Source organism: Gekko japonicus, unplaced genomic scaffold, assembly GCF_001447785.1.
Source record: "Gekko japonicus isolate JY-2015 unplaced genomic scaffold, Gekko_japonicus_V1.1 scaffold451, whole genome shotgun sequence".
Lineage (NCBI taxonomy): Eukaryota > Metazoa > Chordata > Lepidosauria > Squamata > Gekkonidae > Gekko > Gekko japonicus.
In genome coordinates, this window is record NW_015175983.1 from 870,884 (window position 1) to 884,535 (window position 13,652).

Sequence of the window (13,652 nt, forward strand, 5' to 3'; positions counted from 1 at the left end):
GAGCGGCCAGAGCAAAGGCCAGGACAGCCCCCCCCCCCTTCTCGCTGCTCCGGAGCCCTCCTTCTGACACACTTCCGGTGATGTCAGGGGGTGTGGCCTTCTGTCACTTCCGGTGATGTCAGGGGGCGTGGCATATGCAAATAAGTTATGCTAATGAGTTATGCTAATGAGCTCCGGCAGCTCTTTTTCTACAACAAGACCCCTGAAGTGAGGTAATATAGAATCCACCACTAGAGGGAGAAAAAACACATAGAGAACAAAACAAACAAACAAGAACACGAAGCAACAGGAAGACACAAGCGAGGAAAACTAGAATGCAGAAAGAAAATAAACAGTAGTGTCTAATTCTTACTGAAGGCCAGTTCACATATTACAACATCCTTGTATGCCCCCCACATGGCCACCCCAGAACCTGCCAATCAGACCAGTTTAGAAGCAATTCCCAGGCATGTGCAGGCTTAACAGCTTCATGGAGCGGACTGTTTGCTCCACTGGGAAAACCTACATGCAAACCATTCCTACAGGCATAGTGCCAAACAAAGCAAAGGAATGGCTTCCAGAGGAAGTTTCCGGCTGGGAAGACTTAAGAAGCCGGGCAAGGGCTGTGCCTCAGTGGCAAAAACATCTTCTTTGCATGCAGAAGGTCTCCAGCATCTCCACCAAAAAGGGTCTGGTAGCAGTGTTCCCTCTAAGCTGAGTTAGTGTGAGCTAGATCACAGTTTTTTAGCCTCCGGCTCACACATTTCTGTCTTAGCTCAAGAAGGAGGGCTCCAGAGCAGGCTAATTTGTGCAGTAGCCAAATCGCTCACTCGCCACTTTAATGCCATTGGCTCACGAAGTAGAATTTTGGCCCACAAGACTTCACAGCTTAGAGGGAACATTGTCTGGTAGTAGGTGAAAGAACTCTGCTCAAGACCCTGGAATCCACTGCCAGTTGGAGTAGACAGTACTGATTTTCATTTATACCAAGGCAACCATCATGTGTTCAGTACAAGTAAGGATGCCATTTTACCATGTGAAGGAAGGGGCTCTTGGGCCCTCTTTCTCCTTCCAGGTTGGTCCCCGGGAAGTTAGAAGAACCTCACAGCTGTCTCCGGTCTCCACTCAGCAATGGTGCTCCTTCCCTTAACAACCAGGGCAAGAGGCTCAGAGTATCTCCTGCTAAATGGAGTCATGCCTCTACACCTGAGTTGCCATTTAGAGGCTCTACCTAGTTGCCATAACTTTCGCTTCACTCCTACAAGCTAATGGGTTTGTGTGTGTGTGTGTGATCTCTCACTAGTTCACAGTTTCGAGCTCTTGCACTCCAGGGGTGGTGAGCTTACCTGCTGCCCCTCTGACTCGGCACTAGAGCGGATTGCTAGACGGTCACAAGAAGCATTTTACTTGTCATGTTTATCCTATATGAAAAAACGAAGAAGTTTGAGCTCGCAGCCCACAGTGACTCTACCTTTCTTTAGCATCGCAGTGAGAACGAGCCTTCTGCCTCCGTTGATTTGTCAAATCTCAATCTGCCAGACGACTTTTTTTTTATGGAGGGGGGTAGCTGCAACATCCTGACACACCTGCCCCTCCAAAACTGTTTTTACATGCAAGATCTTTTTGCGGGGGGGGGGGGGGTATGTTTGCGTGCATGTGTGCGTGTGTGTCCCTGTGCCTGGGAGTCACGGTGCTGTCTGGCGACTCCTACTGGGGCACTCAGAGAAGTGGCTTGATAGCCTGCCCCTGTCTCCCGACCCGGGTATTCTCCCATCCAAATACTTGCCACGGTCGGCCCTGCTTAGCTTCCGAGATCTGTACACACAAGATCATTTGAGTCAGGTCCCCTCGCCAGAAGAATGAACCGTACAACTTCACACTGAAGGCGGAGGATCATGGAGATTTGCATTTTTGGACTGAATCCCTATTTTTAAAACTCCTAGAAAATGCAGAAGCAGTAAAAGAAAAACGAGCGAGCGAAAGACTTCTCCCTGCAGTGCTACTCTTCTGCTTCCATGGTGTTTCACGTGAGAAAGAACATTCGAAACTGGAATCCTTAGCCTGAAATATGAAGTGGTGCAGTCCATCCTGCCACATCGTTCTTTAAGCATGGGTAAATCAGGCTTCAGTGATCTCAAAGTACAGGGCTTTACCGCATTCTGATTTTCCTTGCTTGTAAGTTTCCATTTCTGAGGGGGGGGGGGGGTGGTTCCACATTTGTTTTGCTCCCTCTGTTGGTTGATTCAATATTACACTGGTTTATGTCTGGTATTAAAAACCTCCAATTTAAACCTGTGCGGAAATATGCCAGAGATGAATGGGTATAATAATGAATTGACCGCTAGATAGAGCGAAACACATGTGGAACAGAGCTCCCTCCCAAGAAACAGGAACGTACAAATGAGGGAAATCAAAATGTGGAAAAGCCTACAAGCTACTCCTATTTCAACACATCATAGTGCAAATAACACAAGACTCTACAATGCACAAGCAAAACAGAGGCTCTACATCTACAGCAATTTTTCATTTAGTCAAAAGAACCTTCATAAAAGAAGAGGCAGCCAGTCACCCTTTGGCTCAAGGTGGAAATGTAATTTAGTGTGGTGCTACTTTGATTTACTGGTGTGTTGACATGCAAATTGCATAAGAAGCAAGCCCAAGAATAACCTGCTCCGTGCAAAGGCACAGTGGGGTGGAACCAGGCACCGCCAAGCTTACATTATTTTACAAACGGCTGCTCACCTCTTTCTCACAAATCGACAAAGGTCCAGCAACCTGCCAAGTTCTCAGATGGTCCAACATGGTAGACTAATAGGATGGGGGGGGGGCGGGGAGGCGCTCGGAATGCTGCTTGGTATGATTGTCAGGCTGCTTTGTATCTCTTTCCTTTTAAAGCTGGAGGCAAAGCAGTTGCGGCTTCAGCTGCCCACCTTCCCCTACCTCGTATTCTTGTCCGGTTGTTTTCTTCTCCTTCTCTGCTGGCTCCAGGACAGAAGCTGGTGGCAGGCCGGCAGCTCCGGTGAGAGAAAACAGAAAGGAAAAACCATCGCAAGGTATAGATACGAACTCTCAATCTGGGGCAAGTGATGCTATGTATTCTTGGTGCTTGGCGGGGGCAACAGTGGGAGGGCTTCTGGTGTCCTGGCTCCACTGCTGGACCTCCTGATGGCACCTGGTATTTTTGGCCACTGTGTGACACAGAGTGTTGGACTAGATGGGCCTTTGGCCTGATCCAACATTGGCTTCTCTTATGTTCTTATGACCTCGTAACAATAATCTAGCAACACAAGAAACTTGCATGTAAATCCTCTGTACTTCTTCACCGCACAAAGGGAGTGGTGGCGCATGGCATTAAAAAGACTGCAGGTTAATCTAGCCGAACTGCCAACGGCAGTTCGACTCCCACCACGGCTGGGGTGAGCTCCCGGCCCTTTGTCCCAGCTCCCGCCCACCCAGCGGTCCGAAAGCCTGTATGGGCAAGTAGGTAAATGGGTACCTGCTCCTTACGAGTGGGGGGCACCTTTCCTCCGTGATCGGTGTTAAAAGCAGTGGCAATGGTGTTGAATCGATGACGATAAAGCGAAGATGGCGGCGAGCGGCGAGCCCGGAGACCAGTGCCTAAAGAGCATGACATGCAACAAAGACTGGAGCCGATTGGACAAAGAGTCGAGCTGCCTCGTTCGTGTTCTGTGGGGGCTATCTGCTGGAAAAGAGCCGCTAATGCAGAGAATCCGTACTTCAGCACTGGACACCTGCGCCCTTGAGGAAAAAAGGAACCACCATCGAATCCACCGCCGAATCCAAGAAAGACCCTGCTCTTAGGTGCCTAGTTAGGAAAAATACCCTCCCCTCACCATTGTACTCCTAGCTTAGATAAAATTGTGTCTGTAAACTGCTCTGAGCCTCATGGATAGGGCGGTATATAAATCGCAAGTGTAATGTAATGTAATGTAAATCCATCATGGTGGCCTACCAACAAAACAGGAGGCAGACTGGCAAGTACCACAAGCCATGGAGACTGCAGCCACCTCTCTATAAACAGAAATCTTCAGGGCACATTTCTTCACCGTTGTGTTTGCACTACTTCCCCCCCAAAATTCAGATCTCTGCCATTGTTCATCAGCTTTAGAACTCTTCCAGGCAAACCGATTTAAGAGGCGTTGTTATTTAAGCAACATGAAAGAGGAGATGGCATTGAACAACCTCTGTTTTAATAAGAAACCACCTTTTGTTATTGAATGATAACTTCAAACATGAAAAGCTTTTATTCAAAAGTTTGACTCTCGCCTCAAGATGAGGGTCTAAAATGAAGCCACACCGTAACAAGCTAATTCTGCTGTACATTAAATACACACTAATTACACTTAAATTAAATACACTAATTAAATTAATTAAATTAAATACACTAATTTAGGCGAACCTAAACAGCATGATAAAAAGTAAAGACATCACCCTGCCAACAAAAGTCCGCATGGTCAAAGCAATGGTATTCCCAGTAGTCATGTATGGCTGCGAGAGTTGGACTATAAGGAAGGCCGAGCGCCGAAGAATAGATTCTTTTGAACTATGGTGCTGGAGAAGACTCTTGAGAGTCCCTTGGACTGCAAGAAGAACAAATCAGTCAATCCTAAAAGAAATCAACCCTGACTGTTCCCTGGAAGGCCAGATACTGAAACTGAAGCTCAAATACTTTGGCCACCCAATGAGAAGGGAGCACTCACTGGAGAAGACCCTGATGCTGGGAAAAACTGAAGGTCAAAGAAGACGGGGACGCGAAGAGTCGGACTCGACTGTGCGACTGAACAACAAAAATTACACTTCACTCGACTGCCTTAACGTCCAGCTCTTAAACTACACTAAAAGTAGCAAGCAGCTATATTATCTAGTGCAAGGTCTGCTTTATTATGTTTTAACAGAGAGCACCACAAAACCCAGGTGCCAGGCTGCAATGGGGCCTAGGTATTTCATTGTCGGGGGGTGGGGGGAGACTAGTATTTTCAGCAAGTATTTTCTTTTGTAGCACCTTTCAGCAGTCTTCAAAGTATTGGACCCAACCAGTTTTCCAGTGGTGAAAAAAAGGAGCAAGGTTTGACCACCAAAAATGTTATGTTTGGGACCAAAGCCATGCTGCAGGTGAGCTGGCTGGATTCCAATCCAGTCTGAGTCATCATTTTGCATCAAAGTATTTTGTTGCATGACATAAAAATAAATGTGCATTAAGTTCTTGTTATTGTTTGTTTATATATAAACCTTAGCTTTGCACCATCCAGTTGTGGTAATAACCTACAACACAGTCCATTCTCCACCGATTCCGGCTTCTGACTGGACTGTCATTATTCCAACTTGTTTTCAGACTCGGTACTGCCTGATTCTTCTAACCATCTCCAAATCCCTTCTAATGTACCTGCCTGGCCCTCGGTTCCTAGACCAGAAATTCTTGAACTAATAGCTTCTATGAAATCGGGTAAGGCTGCCAACCTCATTAAAAAACCCCTGGATTGGTGTTCTGAATCGCTAGCTCACTTGTTCACGCTTGTTGATAAATTTGGGATATCACCGGATTCCTGGCTAACCTCCATCATTGTTCGTCTTTAAAAAAGGCAATCCGAAAACTCCCGCCAACTATTGCCCTATACGTTTACTCTCAGTATTAGGGAAATGGTACTCCAAACACCTTTTGAATCGTCTGACTGGATGTCTAATAATCTCCCAGGTAAAGAATAAGTGGGTTTTCACTCTGAACGCTCTACCCTTTATCATTCACTCACGCTTGCCTTTTTGGCAGAAAAATATTCCTTGCATCTAAAAGGCAAACTATATGCAGCTTCTATAAACTTGTGGGGTGCATTTGATTCTATCAACAGATCTCTCTTATGGACTAAACTAGCTAATATGGGAATGGACCCACGTTTGCTATTCCTGATATGTAAACTCCATTCATCTAATAGCTGCCAAGTATTAAATCACAAAGGCCTTTTGGACTGAAAAGATTCCTGTCACCAAAGGGGTAAAACAGGGATGTCTTCTTGCACCTGCTCTTTTCAATGTATTTATGTCAGACTTGCCAGAATATCTAACTACATTTGAAGACCATGTGCCAAAGATGACCTCGCTTCCAGTTCCTCTCTTGCTGTATGCAGACGATACTGTTCTCTTATCCATTACCAAGACTGGACTTCTACGTCTGCTCTCAGCCTTTTTGGGTTTCTGTTCTAAGAACAACTTGTCTATTAACGCTCAGAAATCTAAGATCCTGATATTTACCAATGCTTGGAAAACCTGTTCATGGAAGGTAGATGGGAAACCCGAGGAACAAGTTAAATCCTTCAGATATTTGGCCCTTCTCTTTCATCATCAACTTAATTGGTCTTTTCATCAGAAGGCAGCCATTACAACTGTAAGGAATTAACTGCTTGCAGTCTCCTGGTTCCATTTTCATACTGGGACCCACTATGTACCAGCTGCTCTACAGATTTTTCAGACGAAGGTTTACTGAAACCAAACCTAATTTCCTATATTTTACTTCACTGTCCCACACATTGTAAGCTTTGTCAACAACTCCTTGATCCTGTTATTTCCAACCTCTCTGGTCCCTCAGAGAGAATTACTCAAAGTAACTGATGGGACTTGTGGATGAGTATTTGGTTACTGTGTTGAGTAAGGGTAATCGTGATTCTAAGGTTAGCTAAGGCAGAGAATACTTGATTGATTTTGTTCTTATGTGCTGTTATTCTTTGAAACTGTTTTAATGTCTTACCTGAGCTTTATTACTCCCATTTTGGTTTTATTTATGTAAGACTTATCTTGGAGTTGTAGTAGATAACTCACTGAAAATGTCGAGACAGTGTGTGACTGCAATAAAAAAGGCCAATGCTATGCTGGGGATTATTAGGAAGGGTATTGAAAACAGATCAGCCAATATCATAATGCCCCTATATAAATCAATGGTGTGACCTCATTTGGAATACTGTGTGCAGTTCTGGTCACCCCACCTTAAAAAGGATATTATAGCTTTGGAAAAAGTGCAGAAAAGGGCAACTCGAATGATAAAAGGGTTGGAACACTTTCCCTATGGGGAAAGGTTAAAGCGCTTCGGGCTCTTTAGCTTGGAGAAACAACGACTGAGGGGAGACATGATTGAGGTTTATAAGATTATGCATGGGATAGAGCAGGTAGAGAAAGAGGTACTTTTCTCCCTTTCTCACAATACAAGAACTCGTGGGCACTCAATGAAATTGCTGAGGGGTTGGGTTAGAACGGATAAAAGGAAGTCCTTCACCCAAAGAGTGATTAACACTTGGAATTCACTGCCACAGGAAGTGGTGGCGGCTACAAGCATGGACAGCTTCAAAAGGGAATTAGATAAGCATATGGAGCAGAGATCCATCAGTGGCTATTAGCCACAAGGTATAGATAGGGGCTCTGGGGCAAGTGATGCTCTGTCTTCTTGGTGCTGGGGGGGGGGTGAACAGTGGGAGGGCTTCTAATGTCCTGGCCCCACTGGTGGACCTCCTGATGGCACTGGTATTTCTGGCCACTGTGTGACACAGAGTGTTGGACTGGATGGGCCCTTGGCCTGATCCAACATTGGCGTCTCTTATGTTCTTATGACTATTTCTGCATTTTATTACACTTTATGCCATTAAAGGTTTCTGAAATGGAATAAACTAATTTTTTAACCAGCTGTTTTCTATACTGACTCCAATATTTAACTAGGTGGCGATATTTAAAGCAACAATGGAATTATGAGAAATTGGGTGGAAGTTAGGCTAATATTAGAAGTTAGCTTCTTGTTGTGATGACCAGAGCTGTATACTCACGTACACTTTTTGGCATAGCTTTAATGAAGTTAGAAGACACTGCAGAAAACTGGAAACTGAGACACCCGGGTTCCAATCTTCACTCTGCCCTGGAAGCTCACCTGGTGGCCTTGGGCATGCTACAATCTCTCAGCCTAACCTACCTCACAAGGTGGTTGTTGTTCTGAGGTCAAGGGGACGGAGGGGAGAATAATGTGACAAACGGCTTTCCTCCCTAATTGGGGCTAAAAGGATATAAGAACTAAAAAGAAGACTGGCTCCAAAGTGTTTTAACATTATGGTTGCTTGGCTGTTAGAGAAACTGTATCTTCTGGCACTTTTAACTGGATGTTTTGTTAGCCGTTTTGGATGGTTTATAGGAAAAGTGGGATATAAGTGAGTAGGCATGAAAAATGTCACATGCACAAATTTGATTTACAGATGCTGTTCATCATGTGACTACAATATCAACAGATGACTTATATGTGTGAATTAATGAGTATACATCGAACAAAGATTTCATAAGATCTTATGACTGACACAATTAGAAGCTGCAATCCTGCACGGCCATTTGGAAGACAGCTCCATTGCAGGCAGTGGGATTCGCCACCAGGCAGGCATGCTCACACTCTGGCTATGTGTGCCTACATAATAGCACCTCCAGTGAATAGGGCTGAGGGTCGAGCAGCAAAAGAGCTATTAATCTACTCCAAAAGGGGTACTTACAGGAATATCCACAAATGGAATGAGTGCCGGTGGCATATAACATCTAGCAAACAAATGACTTTGGGAGGCTTGGTGGAAAAGAGGGGTGGCTAAAATCAAAACAACCCACTGCACAATAATATCTCCAATTTATTGTCTTTGCCACAGTACAAATATTCACAAATCAAACATCCTTTGTCTGTCAAAGTATGTAAACAAGTGCCCACAGTTGTCCCTATCCCAGTTTTTAAGGATGCGAATGTCTTTAAAAAGTCCTTCAAATCAAGTTTAACCTTTTATCGCTTGCATATGGAATCAGGAGCTTCTTCTCTCAGCAAGAGTCTCTTTTTTAAAAGCCTGTGCAATGCAGTAGAATCACAGTGAAAACCCTGGATAATTACGATCTTTACAGCAGAACCCAAATCATTTACATTAACAAATGCAGTTAGAGAAGCATTCTGTAGAGGAAATGAGGCTCCCATTCCAGAAACTGACAGTTAGAAATGCTAGTTTTTTACATAAAAATGACCTAAAAATATTGAACCAACCCATCTTTTTTCCTGTCATCTTACAAGTCAGAAGTATCCACTTGCAGAGATACTTTCCAGTCAAGAAAACAGTAGTGCAATTTAAGTAGTTTTTACTTCATTGAGTTTCTTTTAAGTCCAGTATGCAAATGCCATAGCTCTGTGGAAAGATATGAAGACGCTTCAGTAAACAAGAAAAAAAGAAAAGAAACTTTGGCGAACCCGGCCTGGGCTCCCTAGTCCGTTAAAGCTTGTGTTAAAGTGGTTTTTTGTTTTTTAAAAAAGTTTTTATATATAAACTAAAAAAAAAAACAGAAATAAATAGACAAATGACTGTAAACCGTCTTGAATTTTTTTTTTCTCATCAACAGCTGGCACATCTTGACTTTATAGTCATTTAGACACAGAAGAGGAGTTTGACCTAAGAGGTTTTACCGCCAGGGCATCCGGGCTTGGAAAAACCTAGATGGACTACATTCTTAATTAGAAAAAAAATAAGGAAAAAAAAATAAGTCATCAACAAGTCCACCGATGCCACCCTCAAGCGCCTTTTCCCGTAGCCTCACTTGGACTTCTTCTTGAAAAGGCTTTTGATTTTGGAGGACTTTTTGTTTCGTTCCCCATTCTGGCAGAGGTCCTGTGACAGGCTGCTTGTCCGGGGGGCAGCGGCGGTCTCGTGGCCTGCTTTGCTTTCGCTGCTGGTGGACGAACAGGAGGTGTGGCGGGGCTTGGGGACGGGGGTGCTGCTTGAGAGCTGGCTCATGCTGCAGGACTTCTCCAGGATGCCGTTGTAGACCTTACTGGCTGGACTGAAGATCATACTTTTAGTCTCAGTCATGCCCACGCAGTCGGGGGAACCCCGGGAAATGTCAGCGGTTAAGGACGAAGAGTCTCCGGTGGAGGACTCCTCCAGCGAGAGTTCTTCCCTCGATATTTTTTGAGGCGACAGGGGCTGATATATTTCAAGGCTCGAAGGGGGAGACTGCTTCCGCCCGACAGAGGAAGTTATGGAGTCACATTCTGAGCCTGTATCTTGTACGTCCCTAAAAACAAAGGGGGGGGGGGGAGAAATCATTGTAAGAAAGCAGGAAAATAATTCGTTTGTTTATTTAAGGACTAACAGGCCACCTCTCCAGAGACCTGCTGGAGGCAGCTAACGCTATTTATTGCAATGGACTTTTATGCTGCTTCTCAGCTAAAAGTTAGGCTTTGATTGTCAGGAAGCTGCTTTGGGAGCTAATTCAAATGATTTAATTTATTATTCATTAAGTGAAATGCACACAGTTCCCTGTCCCTCCCACTGTTAAAACATCTGGCACGGGATGCTCATGAAGGACACTGGAGTGAAACCACTGCAGCTCTCACAGAGTGCCACTATTAATATCATGCTACCCATTGGTATAGACATCTTAAGATTAATGATGTTCAGATAGTTGATTTCAGGCATTAATAGTGCTTCCACGTTGCCTACGTCACATTTTAAGAGCAGACCCCACTTCCCAGAAGATTCACAGAGGACCTGTTGTGGGTCGTCTGCTGGACAAAGACCTCAAGAGGGGGCCGCTCCCGATCGTGTCTCGCCTCCCCTCCAATGGCCGAGGCAGTTCCAGCTCACAAGTTATTAATATCTGTCTGTTCTTCTCTTCCTCACTATGCGTCTTTAAACCGAAAAGGATGCATTCCTCCCACCGTGTGATCAAAAGACATTCGGCGTTATTGAAATTATAAAAGGAAGCAACTGATCACTTCAAACAGAAGAAATTATTCCTTTTATTCACTGAAACGTGTTTTTAGGCTGACCTTTCTTTCAAAGTAGTTGGGACCTTTGGCAGTTGCCAACATGAGAAATAAAACCACCCCAACAAAACCAAGTAAAACCACCTTATCAATGCGCCCGATAACAATTTAGTACAGTAATGAATGTGCTTTTTGTCCCAAACTGTTGAAATTGGCCCCAAATGCCCTCCTTAAAAATTCCATTTTCTAATCTCTCTGGAAAGCCAGTGGGGCCAAAAGTCTGCCTCACCTCCTCTGGGAGGCTGCTCTGGAGACGGGGGATAAGTGACCCGAAAGCTCCATGTCCAAACAGCAGCAGCAGCAGCAAGGGAAGGGAAGGGAAGGGATACAGAGGAGACATGAGTGGGAAGGGTGGAGCTGCTGCACAGGCGCCTGAAAGGAGAGGCAGGCCTTTAAAGTACACGTGTCATAAGGCACGAATGGCTTTGAGACACAAGCACCAGCAACTTTGAACTGAATCCCAAACACAAAAAGGAAGCCAGTGAAGAAATCTCCAAGCTGGAGGAAGAAATTTTCTTCTTCCGTTTTGCATCCAATAGGAATGAAACCAAGACAATCTGCTCTCACTTATCTGACCAGGCTCTGTTTCGTATTGTGAATTTACAGCTCTCCAGCTGTGTTCACTGGTCCATAGTTACCCCTTTCTCCATACCAGGGCACCAATGAGAAGATTATGGGTGGGTGACCTATGATGGTAGCAGCGAACGACCAAAGCCGTAGACAGAACAGCCTCCTCTGCTGGCTTATCCATCACGACTTCACAATTGCAAGATCCGCCCCCTATTAATAGGTTCTACTGATGGGAATGCCCTGGTAAGACTGTTCACCTGGGGTCACAGCTTGTAAGGGGATATTACACCTGGACTGGCTCCCGGCAGAGTTCACTCATAAGCCCCCAAAATACCTTGAATCCTACATATCCAACCCCTTCCCTGTGCCCCCATCACCATTTCCTAGATCAACACCCTCTGATAATTCCTTCCAGGAGCCAAAAGTCTGGAGAGAAGGGCACTCAGACACAGAATTCCACGCGGCTGCGGAGGCATGGCCTACGAGACTAACCATGATGCAACGCGCCATTCTCGTACCATTGTTTGTCAGCCATGAAATAAATGGCCTCCTCCTCCTCTTCTGTGCGGTACGCAGCAGGGCAACTTGACACGGAGAGGATGTCAGGGTCTGGAGAGGGCAAAGTAGCTTGTGTAATAAGAGGGGTGTGCGGGGTTTGTGCCAAGTGCTGCGACTGTGGAGAGGACGGCACGACGTTTCTCCTGGAACGACACATGCTGCTGCTTCTTACTAAGGTGGCGGGTTTTACAATGGCCCCTGAGAAGAACGAAACGACACAGTTCACAGTTAATTTGCTGGTGCACGTTACGGCATGAAATATTTTCCTGCTGCCTACAGGGCAAAGAATAAGTGCACATTTTACAAGATTGCTTTGAGAATCACACCTACATGGGCCCATATAGCCCCGGAGTTTCAGTTATGAGAGAAGACAAAGATAGAGCTCCAATTCGCCTTCAGTAAAAAGTGTATTCTGCTTCTCTGATTACTAGTTTGGTGTAAAACCTGCATACAAGTCACCAAATTGAGACCAGCCAGGCAGGTGTAAAAGTGACCTCTACGAGGTGGAATCTCGCAGCAGGGTTGGCAGCCATTTTTAAGGTCTCGGGAGCAAAGGTCACCTTGGGTTCCCAAACTTGTGATGCCAGACAGCAAGGCTTGACTCAAATAGTTAACAGGAATCCCGTGCCCATGACACTTTCAATTTATTACTACAGTCCATTAGAGAAGAAGCATTCTGTGTACATTGACTGTGTACAACAGCTGCTACGAATTCAGAAGCTTAAAGCCCTCATTTAAAAATGCCAGACCTCATTAAAAGGTACGCTGGTATTCAGTAAGCTAAGGAGCAGGCCAAAATTGGAACGGGAGATACAGATGGGAAGGAATTAGCTCAGTGTAACCTTGGATGGCAGAAATAAGATCCCACCTGTGTGCTGAAGAACAACAAGATTTGCATTACATGGGAATCAACGCATCAAGAAAATGAGAGACTTGGACCCGACCAGTGGTGAGTCTTCAACTAGATATTCTCGTGAAGAAACCCTGGACTTCTGAATGCCATTCCCGCCCAGATGTCTGAGAACAAAGTTGCGCTGTGTTCGTAGTGCAAAGTTTGGAGCTTATCTCTGAAACCAAACTGGGGATAGGGCCAGTTCTGATGCATTTCTGGTTGACAGAGAACAGCGCCCTAACCCCATCGGCAATGACTGAAGATGCCACAGCAGATGAAAAGACAACGACAACAAAAAAAGGGGGGGGGTCTGAGTGCGGCACATGAGGGCTGGAAACAAGGTAGGTCAAGAACAGGGCTTTTTCGGCGGCAGCTCCTACCTGGTGGAATGAGCTCCCAGGGGAGATCCGGGCCCTGCGGGATCTTATGCAGTTCCGCAGGGCCTGCAAGACGGAGCTCTTCCGCCAGGCTTTTGAGTAGGAGCCCCCCCCCCCACTATACTACCACCGTTGTGGGCTGGATGAAGCCCTGAGGAAACATCGGAACATGGAAGAAACCCTAAGCCGTCAACTTGGAACTCGGACATACAATCCGTCATCTTTGGATTATGATATCAGAGGCCGCGCGCAGAGCCTACAGAGCCACAAAACCAACCACTTTATATTTATTTGTGAACTTGGGCAGATCATGGGGAGGAGGGCAGGAAGGGTTACCTCAATGCTTAGTTCTCGTGGCCCTTCCTTACAAGCCCAGGGAAATGCTGATTGCCACTTTGGGGCCAGGAAGCCATTTTTCTCCAGGCCAGTTTGGCCAGGGGTCCTGGAG

General features: G+C 45.5%; 1 protein-coding gene across 1 annotated transcript in view; it reads right to left on the minus strand.

Moving 5' to 3' along the window:
* Positions 1-8,646: 8,646 nt before the first annotated feature.
* STIM2 (stromal interaction molecule 2) overlaps positions 8,647-13,652 on the minus strand; it is a 62,012-nt gene continuing 57,006 nt past the window's right edge. Inside the window, exons 11-12 of the mRNA XM_015426269.1 lie at positions 11,896-12,133; positions 8,647-10,053 (exon numbers count right to left, since the gene is read on the minus strand). Coding sequence (XP_015281755.1) covers positions 9,573-10,053; positions 11,896-12,133 — 719 coding nt within the window. The 3' untranslated portion in view covers positions 8,647-9,572. The remainder of the gene's footprint in view (positions 10,054-11,895; positions 12,134-13,652) is intronic.